The 14,012-nt window shown below is 42.8% G+C and overlaps 1 protein-coding gene across 1 annotated transcript in view; it reads right to left on the reverse strand.

The window, feature by feature from the left end:
• THSD4 (thrombospondin type 1 domain containing 4) overlaps window positions 1-14,012 on the reverse strand; it is a 630,142-nt gene that overhangs the window by 597,918 nt on the left and 18,212 nt on the right. Inside the window, exon 2 of the mRNA XM_081289549.1 lies at window positions 6,582-6,692. Coding sequence (XP_081145675.1) covers window positions 6,582-6,610 — 29 coding nt within the window. The 5' untranslated portion in view covers window positions 6,611-6,692. The remainder of the gene's footprint in view (window positions 1-6,581; window positions 6,693-14,012) is intronic.

Below are 14,012 nucleotides of genomic sequence, written 5' to 3' on the forward strand. Positions count from 1 at the left end.
ACCCAACGTGTGCAACACCAGGTTCTGGTTTTTGGAGCACAGGTGGTCTCTAAGCACAATGAATCCAGGCTCCAGAGTCTCAGACACCTGGAGCTTTTAAATCCTGTAGGCACTCTGCTGTTCTGTCCCTCTCTCCCCACTGTCAGGGATTGCTGACTGCACCCTGATGCGCCTGCATCCCCAACTCCCTTCAATCCATCTTTAGAAAACCAAGCTTTTGCCAAACCAAGACCAAAGAGGCTTTGGGGAAAGGCCTGCCTAGCCCATGTGCAATAAAGTGTTTCTATTTTACAGGACTTAAAGATACCCATTCTAACTGCATACTGGTTTTTATTGCTTATTTCCAGGTTCTCAATGCTTGCAGCCATTTGTGTTTCCTGGACCAGGGCCTCAGGAAATGTGAGGCATTCTGTCACAGCATGGCTTGTTCAGATGCGACACCCTTTGGTCAATTCTCCCTGCTAAGTGGTAAATTTCCTGGGAAGCTGCTTTCTGATACATCTTTGCAGTGAGAGGAACAATCAGCATAGTCTTGGTCCAACCTCAGGGTTAAGAGAGATCAAATAAATCAAAGAAAGACAGAATGAAATGAAGGGAGGAAAAAGAAGAGAGAGGGAAAATATTATTCACACACAGTGATGCTGTGCTAGGGACACTTTTTTCCCAAGAAAGTGTTAAGTGTGTCCCAGGATTCCCTGCTGGAAAAACAGAAGACATGGGCAAAGGAAGGCAATCCTAAAAGAAAGATTTCTACCAGCTGGAGCTACTGGTTCCAATCTCTGGGGAGTCAAGCCAGTGTTAACCTGATGCATATAGATCCACCTGGAGATGGAAGGAATGGGTCTCTGGCAGTCCAGTGATCACACCTTGACTCCATTCAAGCTGTTTTGGTACAGAATGTTCTAGCAAACCCCACAGTCAAGTACTGAGTGATGAGGACAGGGTCCAGGTACAGGGTTCTGCCAGGCAGAAAGAAAAATCAATACAGTCTGGATGCTTGCTGTCATTTTATAGGTAGGGGTTTGCCAGGGCAGTCCTCCAAAAAACTGTTTTATTTCCTCCTGGTCTCTGCCTACCCTTCAGATGGCTCCTACCAGGCTTCCCACAGACAAGACCCCAGCAGGTCCTTCCCTTGTGTACTTGTGCACCTTTCCCACCTGAGCTGTGCTCCAATGGGGCCATCCACATTCCCAAACCTGTTAATGCCAGTTGCTAGAGCTTTGTAATTACATGAAAGACCCAGAAAGTACTCAGACCCATGAAATAGACCAAGAAAGAAAGAGAACTTGTTAGTTGTTTTTGCAAAGTTGAATGCTTTGGAAAGACTCAATAAGGGCAAGAAGCCAAGAAAAAAAAAAAACTGCTGGCAAATTAGGTGTGGATGAGACAACTGCAAATAATTAGGGGCAAAAATAATAAAAACCTAGAATCATTGTGTAGTCAGATTGCTTTGCAAATGTCTTTAAATTTTCACCCCCCTCTAAAGAAACCCAAGTGGAAACCTCAGATGGTGCTTATGGGTACAGTTTGCGCAAGAAAGACAATCAGGGTTTCATGCTCAAAGAAAAGCCCTTGGCCCCACATCAAAAAATTGGTGAGTACATGTACATGTGTTTTAAGTTAGAAATAAACTGTTTAAGGTGTGTGTGTATCACTCGTATGATTTCCATGCTTTAACCTTCATCCATAATTAACTAACATCCTGGTCAAGATAAAATTTCTACCTTATTTCTTTCACATAAAAGGTCATTATTTATTCTTTCAATATTCAACCAATGTTTATTGAACACCAACTGGGGCTGGGGGCGGGGGGGGGGGGGGGGTTAGTTGCCAGCCACACAAATTCTGACCTGCCTCTTACTATGTGAAGTTCAGTACTTGACGCCCAGGCCTGGCCTCTTCCCCGATTTGCTCTCCCCCTTCTCTTTCCTCCCTTGTCCTCTTCCTCCTTCCTGAATGGTCCTCCTCCTTTTCCTTTCCACCTCCTGATCACTGCCAAAGAGACACTGATTGACCCCATGACCCTTCTAATTATCACATATTTCTTTACCCCTGGGGGGGAATTTCAGTTTTCACAAATCAGCTATACCTCAAACATCACGGCTTTGGACTTGCTCACACATGCAAACACGTTTTATTAGCCCCCTTCTCTCCTCCCTTCTGTCTTCAAGGTCTTTTGCAATGGCCCCAAGAGCGACCACCCCTCTCTGTCTCTCATTTCCTCAATCCCTTCTGGTTGTATTTCTAAGTAGAATAGCTGACAGGCATTAAAGTAATACTTTACTGAAGTATATATCAAGGAAAGGAAAAACCTTAAGTTTTCTAAGACTAAAACCAGACACTTGACCTAAGGCCATCAACTGTAAAACCCTTAAAATGATCCAGAACTCGCTTTCCTATGATCTATAAAAATCACCATCTAACCCTGTAATCGCTCTAATTACATCTGTATTTCTTCAAAAACTACTGTTCGAAATAAAAAATCACCAAATCAATTTTATTTCCTGCCAATTTAACCACCTCTTTGGCATTTAATGGTGTTGTTTTCCTCTATGTTTTCATTGGAAACATAAAATACGTCAGCTCTACTTAAGAACGCTAAGAGGCAAACTGAAGGGCATCTAACCAGGCTGGCCCTGGATATCTCGATGGTGGCCGTGGTGGGCAGCCATCTTACTGATCATTAGCATCTAGTGAGAAAGCTGTGTTTCCTTTCAATCAATTGCTGAACAAACAGATAGATATGATTGTGCCTACAAAAAAAGGTGCAGGATTTGGAGTAAGTTTTTAAGAAATATAAACCCTTCTGTACCAGTTAGTGCCATTTCCTCCCTGAATTGTGACAGATGGCAAACACTCTTAAATCAAGCTTTGACCTACCTTTTGGTCTAAATGGATTTCACTCTCCCTGAAATTTTCATGGCATCCTGAATTTACCCAAGATTCAACGACCCTCTATCCAGCTCATCAAGAATTAAAATCTTTGTGTCTCTTCTGCTACTGGGTTTGACTGGGATTGTTTTTATTACTATGGACTCTGAGCAGGGCAGAACTACCGTTGCTACATTAATACTCAGGCTCTTCTGTCTCTTTCAATGAGGGGGAAACTGACTTTCTGTTTCTCTGTGGTTTGGCAAAAACTGGGGAGGGATTTTTAAACTAAATCTCTGCATATCAGAATCGTGAATCCCCTTAAAAGTTTTTTTCCTCTCAGGGATTTTCTTGGCAGCTAACTCCTAATTGCAACCTGCTTTCTCTATAGGTAGAAAAATCTTCCAGCTTTTCCAATTAATCTTTAAGCATTTGGGTAGATTGATTAAATAATAAAAATTCCTTAACTTGTGTTTGTGTGGGGTGGGGTATTTCTCAACTACCAATTTTGTCAAAGACCTCTCACTCTGAAAGTAGTCACAGCCCTTTCCCCCAAGACATTTTGGAAAATATTCAAACAAAAGACTCCTCTGGTTTCGTTTTTATTTTTGTTTTTCTATTTAAAATATATGTACATGGCCCTAGAAACAGAGATGCAAAATGGTTAATGTGTACCTGGCTCATCAAAAAGGGGATGTTATGGAATCTCCTGTAGAATCCTCCAGCCTCATAACTCACATTTGCTTTCTGCAGCCCTGACAGCAGGACTCTTGGTGAAACGTCCTGCTGAGCCACTCTTTTCAAATAACCTCCCCAGTAGAATTCCAATGATGAAGGCCTATCAGGACCTCCAGAGCTCCACCACAAGAGTGACAAGACCACATCCACTTTCTGTTACTCCCACCCTGCTCATTTCTAATCTGTGGACATTTTTTTAAAAAAACAATGCACAATTGGAGGTGAGTCCAGCCTGTGGCTCTCAAAGGAAGATGGGCATCATATCACATGCATGCTCAGCTCCTCGTGGAAGGCTGTTTGCAGGGGCGTCAATTAGAATTCTAGGACATCAAGGGAAATTTTGCAAAAAAAAAATTTCCCAAGAAATGCCCTTCCCATGCAGCCTGGATTGCCACATTTTTGAGGATCCTTAAGTATTCTTAGGAATCTTTTTTTGATGACAGCCAGATCTCTACCTGCTTACCATACAGTGAACCCACCTCTCATCCTATGCTGGCTCTTTCTGATCCCATTCCATATCTGAGTGTGACCTCTACTTTTCTGGGTTCACTGGGTCTTAGTGCTGTAATATACTGTGGTCCTGAAGCTCCAAAGGATCCAATGACATTTCTCACTGCTCTATGGTTTTATAACAGTATTTTGGGACTTCCACAAACTAGATGCATAGTTCATGTCTTGAAATGTATTTTAAATTTTTTAAAACTGTAGTTTTTAAAAACACACAAGTAAATTTATATTATACAACAAACATTAACCTTGAAGAGAACACCAAGCATTAACTTGGGCTGCCTGTTAATGGGTAGATATACACAGGCCTCAGAGTGAGATTGTCCTGCCTTCTCTGCCTGTATCTGATAATGCAGTGACTATGTCATTGACGAAAAGATCTATTATTCTCTGAAGGATTTTGGATTTCAAGCCTGCACATATCTGCTCATGTAAAATTATACAAGCAGGTACATACTAAGGCACACACATGAACACTACTTGGTTAAATATCAGGTATGGGCCCAAAAGCATCTGCTTGGGTAATCACATGTGATAACCTCATAATAACATGCTATAGATCATTTTAGTTTTTAGTGTAAGTTCCAGGCATTTTAGACTAATGCGTGGTCATAGGGTGGAAAAAACTACAAGAAGCCGGGCACAGTGGAGCACATTTATAATCTCAGCAAGTCGGTAGGCTGAGGCAGGAGGATCCCAAGTTCAAAGCCAGCCTCAACAATGGCAAGGCACTAAGCAACTCAGTAAGATGTGTCTCTAAATAAAAAAATACAAAATAGGACTGGGGATGTGGCTCAGTGGTCGAGTGCCCCTGAGTTCAGTCCCCAGTAACCCCCTACCCGCAAAGAAAGACTACAAGATATCCTAAATGATTCCACTTTGAAAAAGAAAGTTCTTCTTCCCTTCTTTCAGTATTCTCAATCAATTTATCTAAAGAGCATCCCAAGTAGAAGAAGGGGATGGGGGAGGGAGAGACGGGATAAAGGGAAAACAGGGGAATGAATCTGACCTAACTTTCCTACGGCTTAAATGAATATACCACAGTGAATCTTACCATTATGTATATCCACGAGACACTCATTTAAAACAAACAAACAAATGTAAGTAAATAGTAGAAAGATCAGTAAAGTAGAGGAAAGGGAATAGGGGAGGGACAAAGGAGAGGGTAAGGATAAACACTGGGAACTGAATTGAAGCAAATCATAGTCCATGAATTTATAATTATGTCAAAATGAATCCCAATGTATGTAAAACTAATATGAATCAATAAAAAGTGAAGGGAAAAAAATAAAGAGCATCCCAAGATAGTAAAATGACCTTCATCACAGAATTGTTACCAACTGCTGCAAATGCTTACCTGTATGCACACAGGTTTTCTTAACGCTATGTAGCTAAAATACATGCAAATTAAACTAGACACTGAGGCAGATGTACAAGCTGTCATCCAGAAATCTGACTTCAAATTTTGGTGTTCATCACAACAGATTCACGAATATCAGTGTGCCCATGTTATAAATTTGGATTTATGTTAATAAAATTGTTAATAAAACACTGTCATTGTCTATTTTATATACTGAGAACTTACGTGGGATTTTGACCAAAGAATCTCAAACAGTCTGTCAGCTTTTTTAAAAAGTCTGAGGGCTGGGACTACAGCCAAATGTAGCATACCTGCCAGCATGTATGAGGCTCTGGGTTCCACGCCCAGCACCATAAACAAAAAAAGTCTGAAAACAACCCAAATAACATGGGTTACAGTTCCAGTGCTTGGAGTCCTTAACCTGATTCTGCACAGAAAGGAAGGTTACGTGCATGATTTAAGTTCTCTGAGCCCTGGTTTTCTGATCTACAAAGTGGGGATAATAATACTCGCTCAACTTACTATGCAGTGTTGATACAAGAATCAAATTTTAAAATGCAGGTGGAAGTTACAGAAGTTTGAGCAGAAGGGACCAGAGAAGGCATCTTTTAATAACACCAGATGATTAGGTCAAAATCTGGCGGGGGCGGGGGGGGGGGGCCGGCGTGTAACCAGAACTATTTTGAAAGTTTTTCAAATAATTCTGTTATACAAACCATAAGTACTCATTGATCTAATCCCACTTCTGATTTAAAAAAAAAAAAACTTGAGACTTAGAGAATATCTTCTAGAAAATAGCAGACCCTTTCCCTAGCCACCAACCTCAGCATATCAACTACCACACACCTGTCTATATTGTATCAAATAGTAGTGCCAGGCTCACTCTTAAGACCAATACTTGAATTATTGTAAGAAGCCATATGAGAAAACACAAATATCAAACCTCTTTTTCTCCTGGAGTTATTTCCTTTGTCTTTTTCTGGTTTTGTTTTGTTTATGTGCAGTCCTGGGGAAGGAACCCAGGGCCTCATGCACGCCAGGCAGGTAACCTACCACCAAGCCACACCCCCAGCTCCTGTTTTCTCTTTAAGAGTTCTTCACTTACCCAAGAGAGCCCTTTAAATGGGAAACCATGGTGTTAAGGGTCCAGGCTGATGCAAGGGCTCCTCAGAGGTGTTGCCAATTCTCCTCCACAGGTGGGAGTGCTGTCCAATTCCTACAGAAATGAACAATGTTATTTTTAGCATCATACTCTTAGGAAGATTCTAGAGCCTCACCAGGTCAATGAAACCAGAAGTGAACTGATGGAAGATACTGAGATAACAATAATGCCACTACCAGTTATGAGTACCAGGATTTCCCAGTCAAAATGTGCCTATGCATGAACATGAGGTGGCAAGTTTACAGAAGTTCAGCATGGCACCTGACCCACAGAGGATGGTCTCAGTATGATTAGCTCTGACTTGAAATGACAGGGGAATTGGCATTAGGCAAACCAGCACTGGAAACCTGGCTCTGTCATAGGTTACCCGGCTATAGAGAGCCATTTCTCACCTGGGTTGTCCTAACTGTACAATGTGCATGACAATAAAAAAGTGCTGATACAATGCTATGACGTGGATGAACACTGAAAACATACAAGTGGAAGAAAACAGGCACAAAAGAGAATACATCATATGATCCCATCATGGGTAATGCCCAGGGGTTAGGGGATAGGGGGAGTTAATGGGAGGGTACAATATCTGAGGGTGACAAAAAAATGTTCTAAAGTTATTTTTTTTTAAGAGAGAGAGGAGAGAGAGAGAATTTTAATATTTATTTTTCAGTTCTCGGCGGACACAACATCTTTGTTGGTATGTGGTGCTGAGGATCGAACCCGGGCCGCACGCACGCCAGGCGAGCGTGCTACCACTTGAGCCACATCCCCAGCCCCAGTTCTAAAGTTATTAATGATGGTTGTTGCACAATCCTGTGAATGTACTAAAACCCACTGGATTATATACTAAATTGGTGGGATGTATAGTATATAAATTATATCCCAACAGAATGATTTTAAAAATATATATGTAGACTAAGGATGTAGCTCAATGGTAGAGAGGTTGCCTTGCATGCACAAGGCCATGGGTTAAATCCCCAATACCAAAAAACAGCAGCAGCAGCAGCAGCACAAGTACTGCCTGCAGAACTACTGCAGATCATTGTGAAGATTAAATTAGGGGACACACATAACACGCTTAGCCAGTATCTGGCACAGAGTGGCACTCAGTAAATGGTAGCCCTGATGATATCACTGCAAGAAGAGAGAAAGTGACATTTAAAACTATGTTATCGCAATAAAGATAGGCAGGTAAAACTTCTCACCTACAAATACCACTTTATTCGGATGCCCTCACTAAAATTTCCAAACATTATCAAGCAAGCCACTAGTTTCAAAGACAAATTATAAATAGCATCAGAAAGCTTGGGATGGGGAGTTTAGTTGAAATGTAATGGAACTTGAGAGTAGAACACAGCATGGCCCAGCCTCCTCTCCTCCCACTTCTTACAGGAAAAACAAACAATCAAAAAAATGAAGCAAGGTTGCAAGGTGTGCCAGGGATCCTCTCTCACAGAGGCAGAGCTTCCTAAGACCATTGTTTTTGCATTCTTCCCAGGACTTCAGGGGCGGGAAGATAAATTACAAGGATTTACGAAAAGACAGTCATGAGAATCAGACAAGTCCATTCACAGGGGAAAAGAATCCAGATTTTAAAAGTTACCACCAGCCCTTTCTGAGGGTTATTAAGAAAGTAAAGCCTCTTAACTGCAATCACCCCTAATTAGCCATCAGCAACTCATGAAATTACTCATGGCATTGAAGACCCTTAAATTCTTGGTTCTCAGCCAGAAGTTACACTGAGAATCCAGCAGGAAGAAGGCCAGCAAGTGCAAATTGGAACAGTTAAAACTTCTCTGAATCCAAGGCGTAGTCTTCTTGCTCTTGGCTGCAGAGCAGGTATGCAGAGAGCCAGGGGATTTAACTTGGAAGTCAGATGAAGCCTTTGCCAAGTTCCTAAGGACCATTGGCTAATCAATAATTATTCACTCATTAGGAGAGGTTCTCAGGTCCTCTCTGAGGTGCCATGGATTCAAAAGAGGGATGAGTCAATTTAGGTTCTTACTCTTACAGTCTAGCTTAGGTGGATTAAATTTAGGGACACAGATTGTCAGTGGAAAAGGTAAACACTGTTAACTTGGACCCCAAATCCAAATTGAGCTAGTTCAAAAGAAGGGGAATCTCTGTTGAGGGCTGGCTTGGGATCAGTAAGGAAGATGGGACACTAAATCAGGCCTTAGTCTAAGCAGGTTGTAAAGGAACATTCTAGGCTTGTTGGTAAGAGCGTGCACATTGTGATCTGAAAGACCTGGAAGTGAGACCAACATCCCCATTTATTAACCAGGTGGCCTTTGACAATTGCCTGTCTTTCATTGTCCTCATCTGTAAAGACTGTTTCTAACCACCTCATTGGGCTATTACGAGTACTAAAAATTTATGGATTTCTGGAATGCATGACCCGCGTGCTACACACATACCCAACACACACACAGCAGGCGTGTGGAACTTACAGCCCAGATGCTAGAGAGTTATATATTTTAAGCAAACAAAAATCCAGGTATAAAACTACAATTGTGGTAAAAGCCATGAAAGAAAGTCCCAGGTGTTTCAGAAGGATATCCTGGGTAGTAGTTAGAGAAGATCCCTCTGAGGCAGGGACAGGAGGAGTGAGCTGAATGAAGTGGGTAGGGGGCACCCCAGGAGAGTGGGGAAAGGCACAAGAGGAAAGGAAGGAAGAAGGAAGGGATGGGGTGGGAAAGTGGGGACAGAGGGGAAGGAGCTCAGAGCCCACTCTGCATCCCCAGCACATGGTAAAGGAACGGTGGAGGGTGACAAGGGAAAGAGGTGTCAAAAGTGACACCATACAGATTTAGAGTGGACCCAGGAGGTGGCCAAAGGAAGTGGTCATTAAGCTTTCTAATCAGGAAAGGACTGAAAAGGCTAGAAAATACATTTACTGATACCACCAACCCCGTCCGTCCTCTGTGTGTACTGTGCCCTCAGACACTTGGTGATAACAGAAGGAAGCCATTTTGATCAGCATGTCCTTTAAAATATGGCATTTATATTTCAGAGAGATCAGCAGAGTGGAGGAAGGGGATGGAGAGGAAGGGAGGAGGGGAGGATATGGAAAGGACTAGAGGAAAATCGACGAAACTATTCTATGTCCATGTATGAATCCTGCGTGTATGTGTGTGTGTGTGTGTGTGTGTGTGTGTGTGTGTGTGTGTAGTATATATGTGTGTTGTAATACATATAATTCTATTAGTGCATTATAATTAATATGTAATATATGTATATATTGTATGTATATGTAATTAGTTCTATTAGTGCACTGTAATTATACATATTATATATTGTAATTATATAATATAATTAATGTCATACATAATGTCATTATATATATATAATATAATTATATATAATTATAATGCACTAATTAAGATAATAATAATAACAGAAGGGAGATCAGTAGAGTAAAACAAGTGGATCAGGGGAGGGAAGAGAGGGAGGAAAGGGGAAGTTATTGAGAAAGAGATTAATAAAATTATGTACATGTACAAATATGGCTTAATGAATTCACTGTTATGTATAATTAAAAGGCACCAATTTAAAAAGTTTAAAAAAATATGGTTTCTTTCATCTTTGTCTTATCATTTTAAAATTCATATTCTGGGTATATTTTTATGTGATCAAACAGTACATTAACAGGTAAAAGTAACCACATATATATGAGTTATATGTGCAAACATTTTCTGATGTAAAAATTTTTGACAATAAGTACAAATTCAAAACTGTTCTTGGAGGCCACTACTCTAGTATGGCTTTTTGACTCACTTAACTTGTGGACACTTTAATCTGACAATAAGGTTAAGGAGCTTACTCTGGGAGAATCACCAGTTCTGTCATTTTCTCGGGGTTCACCTAGGCTCCCCCATGAGCATGTTAAGTCAGCTTTGCTTTTCAGACTACATTTAAAAGAGCAGAATGAATGATGAGAAACACAAGGCTTTTCCCCCATAGGGAGGGTACCTATTTCTTCCTGTGACTCAGAGTGAGAGAAGTTCAAAGTCCTTGCTCTGGAAGACCAGAGACAGTGAAGAATTCTAACTGTGATTGTGGAGACTAAAACGGAGACGACAAGGCAGAGCCATGTTATCCACAGTATGGGGTCGATTTTGATGCAATGGACAAGAAAGAACCGTGGTCAGCTCTGGAGGAGGCAGGGACCTGATAAAATGAGGTTTCCCAAAAATCCGTTTGGCAACAGTGTGCTGAGCAGAGTGAGTAAACACTCTTATCCGGGGGGGCTGAGTCTGCCTCTTGAGGTCTGCTCTAGTTGATTTGTAGCCTCCACAATGAACAAAAACCCTAACCATCTAGTTTGGGTAGCACGTAGACTCCCTGGGGAGTGGAGGCTCCATCTTCTCTCTGTTCCACTAAGGCTCTGCATGAAAACTGAGCACGTTGCCTAATTTGGTCCCACAAATTTGCTTCCATGGCACTTTCTACTCCCTAGGAGGTCTCAAGACCCAGGGCCACCAAGGACCAGCATGGATTTAAGCCAGGGCAGAAAATGGTTCCCCTGGCCCCAGAAAAATGCCTCTGTGCCCGAACTGTGACACCATGCAGCTGTGGCTCTCTTACCAGCCCACCTCTGAGGGTCTTTCCTACCCCGTCTCCTCAAAGCCTGCACAACTACTGAAGACCCCACCTGACTTCAGCTGGCACTTCTAAAGCAAAGGACCTGCTCAGTCTCTCAGGTTTGGGTCAGAAGGGCCCAACTCCAGAGGATGGTTCCTCCTTCCCCCTCGCACACACACGCCTGGAACTCCCACAGTGTAAAGCCACCACCCAGACAAACAAAAGCACTGGGCCCTGGGGAGAGGAAGTGACTCACTAGCAAAGCATGAGGGCCAGAGATTCTAGAAGGAGGGGGTTCCAGAGCCCCATCCAGCGCCCAGCCACTTGGGACAAGGAAAAGTTCTCAAAATCCGCCCATTTCTCAGCAAAAATTGCCCCTCAGGGTCCTCACAAGACAGGAGCCTCTACCTTGGGTCAGAGTGTGGCCTCTTCCTCTCTCCACCAACATCTCCAACAAGCCCTCCTGCCCCTGCCACCATTTATGACAAACTGCTTCTCAGGACATGTTCACCACAGCTTGTGGTACCACTTCCACCCCGTACCTGTCGTTCATTCTAGCTGTCTGTGTCAGGATGTCGGTTCCCAACATTGGGGTATGTCCTGGCCACCTTTGTCTCCCATTGGTAGGAAAGTGGAAAGTGCCAGGAATCAGCTTTCACTAAGCACTGAAATGGGACACAGAGCCTGCTACCTGATTCCCAGCAGAGCAGGCCACACAGCGGTAGAGGGTGTCACAGACACAGGGCACCGCCACCTGATGAAGAGGCAGGTTTGGAGAAAGATGATTGACTGAGAGAACAGGAAAGTTTGTGGTGCCTTAAACAAACTTAAAACCAAGGGCACTTGTATATTTAGACATGAGCAAATCCTGTCCTGCAGAATGAACACTGTGAATGACTCAGCTGAAGACAGAATCCCACGCTGCCCCCTTTGTCAAAGGGGTGTGTGGGTGGGCGGAACAAGCTGGCAGGTGGAAACCAAGGAGGAAGAGACCAGGAAAAGATTGTCCTACGCTGTGCTGAGGTGGTGGGCAGACCGGAGCAAGGATGCGCAGGGACCCCACGCCCCCAATCAGAAAACATGGTGGACTGGGGAAGGAGCTTTGGATGGAAAGGGAAAAAGCGACAGAAAACAATGGCTAAAAAAAGCAAAAGGAAGAAAATGGGGCCTTCCTCAAGGTAACTGCTGCTTACGAAGAAAAGATTATCCAGGGCGGGGGGGGGGGGGGGGGGAGTAAAGGAGTAGCTTTTAAATTGTCGTTATTAACAATATAGAGGGAGGGCTGGGGATATAGCTCAAGTGGTAGCGCGCTTGCCTGGCATGCGTGCGGCCCGGGTTCGATCCTCAGCACCACATACCAACAAAGATGTTGTGTCCACCGAGAACTAAAAATAAATATTAAAAATTCTCTCTCTCTCTCTCTCTCTCACTCTCTCTTAAAAAAAAAAAAAAACAATATAGAGGGCAAGGGTGCCAGCCAATGAGAGACACAGGAAAGGGCCTGGGGGTCTACAAGGGAAGGGATTGTCTTCTCTTTTAACAGACACCAGGCTTTGTAGGTCTACACTTGATCCTCACTGGATGGGAACCTTCTAAAGGCAAAGGATTGTTGTTTTGGTCACCTTCATAAACAACCCATCTCCAGACACCCTGCCCGATACCAGGTGGGCAGGCAATAAACGTTGAATGGATGAATAAATGAAGCAGGAAAGGCATGTGTTTCCTACAGATTTCTACATCTTAGGAAGCAGGAATCCTGACTGATTTCTGTCCAGCTGTAGTTGCTGGTTCTCACTGCATGTCTACACAGGGACCTAAAACAGAGCGAAGGACTAACTTGCCACAGATGCAAGCTACCTCCGTGGAGGCACCGATCCTCCCAAGGTCTCTGGTACCAGTCATGAATCCCCACAACCCTTTCAGGAAATCCTGCCCCAGCCTGTGTGGTATTCAGGAAAGCTGACCTTGGAGACCCCACGGTGTATTTCCAGCCCCTTCCTACAGCCTGAGGATTGCTTCCCTGACATGGATGACATGGTCCCGTCACTGGCTTAGAGTCTCTTCTCCTACCCTCATAAGGCCCACCCTTTTTTCCCCTGTCACATTCAAACTCAACTACAGAACTCATTTCTTGCCATGGAACCCCATACTGCAGCCTGGCTGGCTTACCGGAGCAACACAAAATCCAAGTTAGGAAAAAATGTTGAGATCTATTAAAACTCCTTGGCCAGTTTCAAGCTAATACATTACCATGGGATTTGTTACTCATTAAGGAAAATACCTTGTGTCTCCTTCTTCACCTGGAGAAATTAGGTAATCAGCACAGATTAGTTAAGGATTTCAATGCAAATTGCATCATTTTCATGGTCATTAACTTTGGTGTGGTTTATATTTGTTTTCGGATCCTAAAAAAACATTTCCCAGGTAACTAAGGAAAATATTCAAGGGCAGAACTATCCAACAGGCAAGATATTTAAAATAAATGAGCCATTAGTTCCTGCTACTGTACAAAGTTGCATTTCCAATTTGTGATGATAATGAGGGTCAAAGGAGCGGGGTGGGTAAGAGCACTTTCTCTTCCCCAGTTAGTACTTAGTCATATGACTTGCAGCAGTTGATAAGTCAAGTTACATTTCTCCATTCCTTTGTAACTCTCATGTGCAGAACTTCAACCAGGCAATTGTCAAGAATGTCATTATCATTTGGACTTGTCTTTCTTCACTCACAACATGGGACATCTTCCTCAAAGACTTACCTTTTTTTTTTTTTTTTTTCTGGTACCTAGCACAGAGCCTT

Source organism: Spermophilus citellus, assembly GCF_964194105.1.
Source record: "Spermophilus citellus genome assembly, chromosome: 4".
NCBI lineage: Eukaryota > Metazoa > Chordata > Mammalia > Rodentia > Sciuridae > Spermophilus > Spermophilus citellus.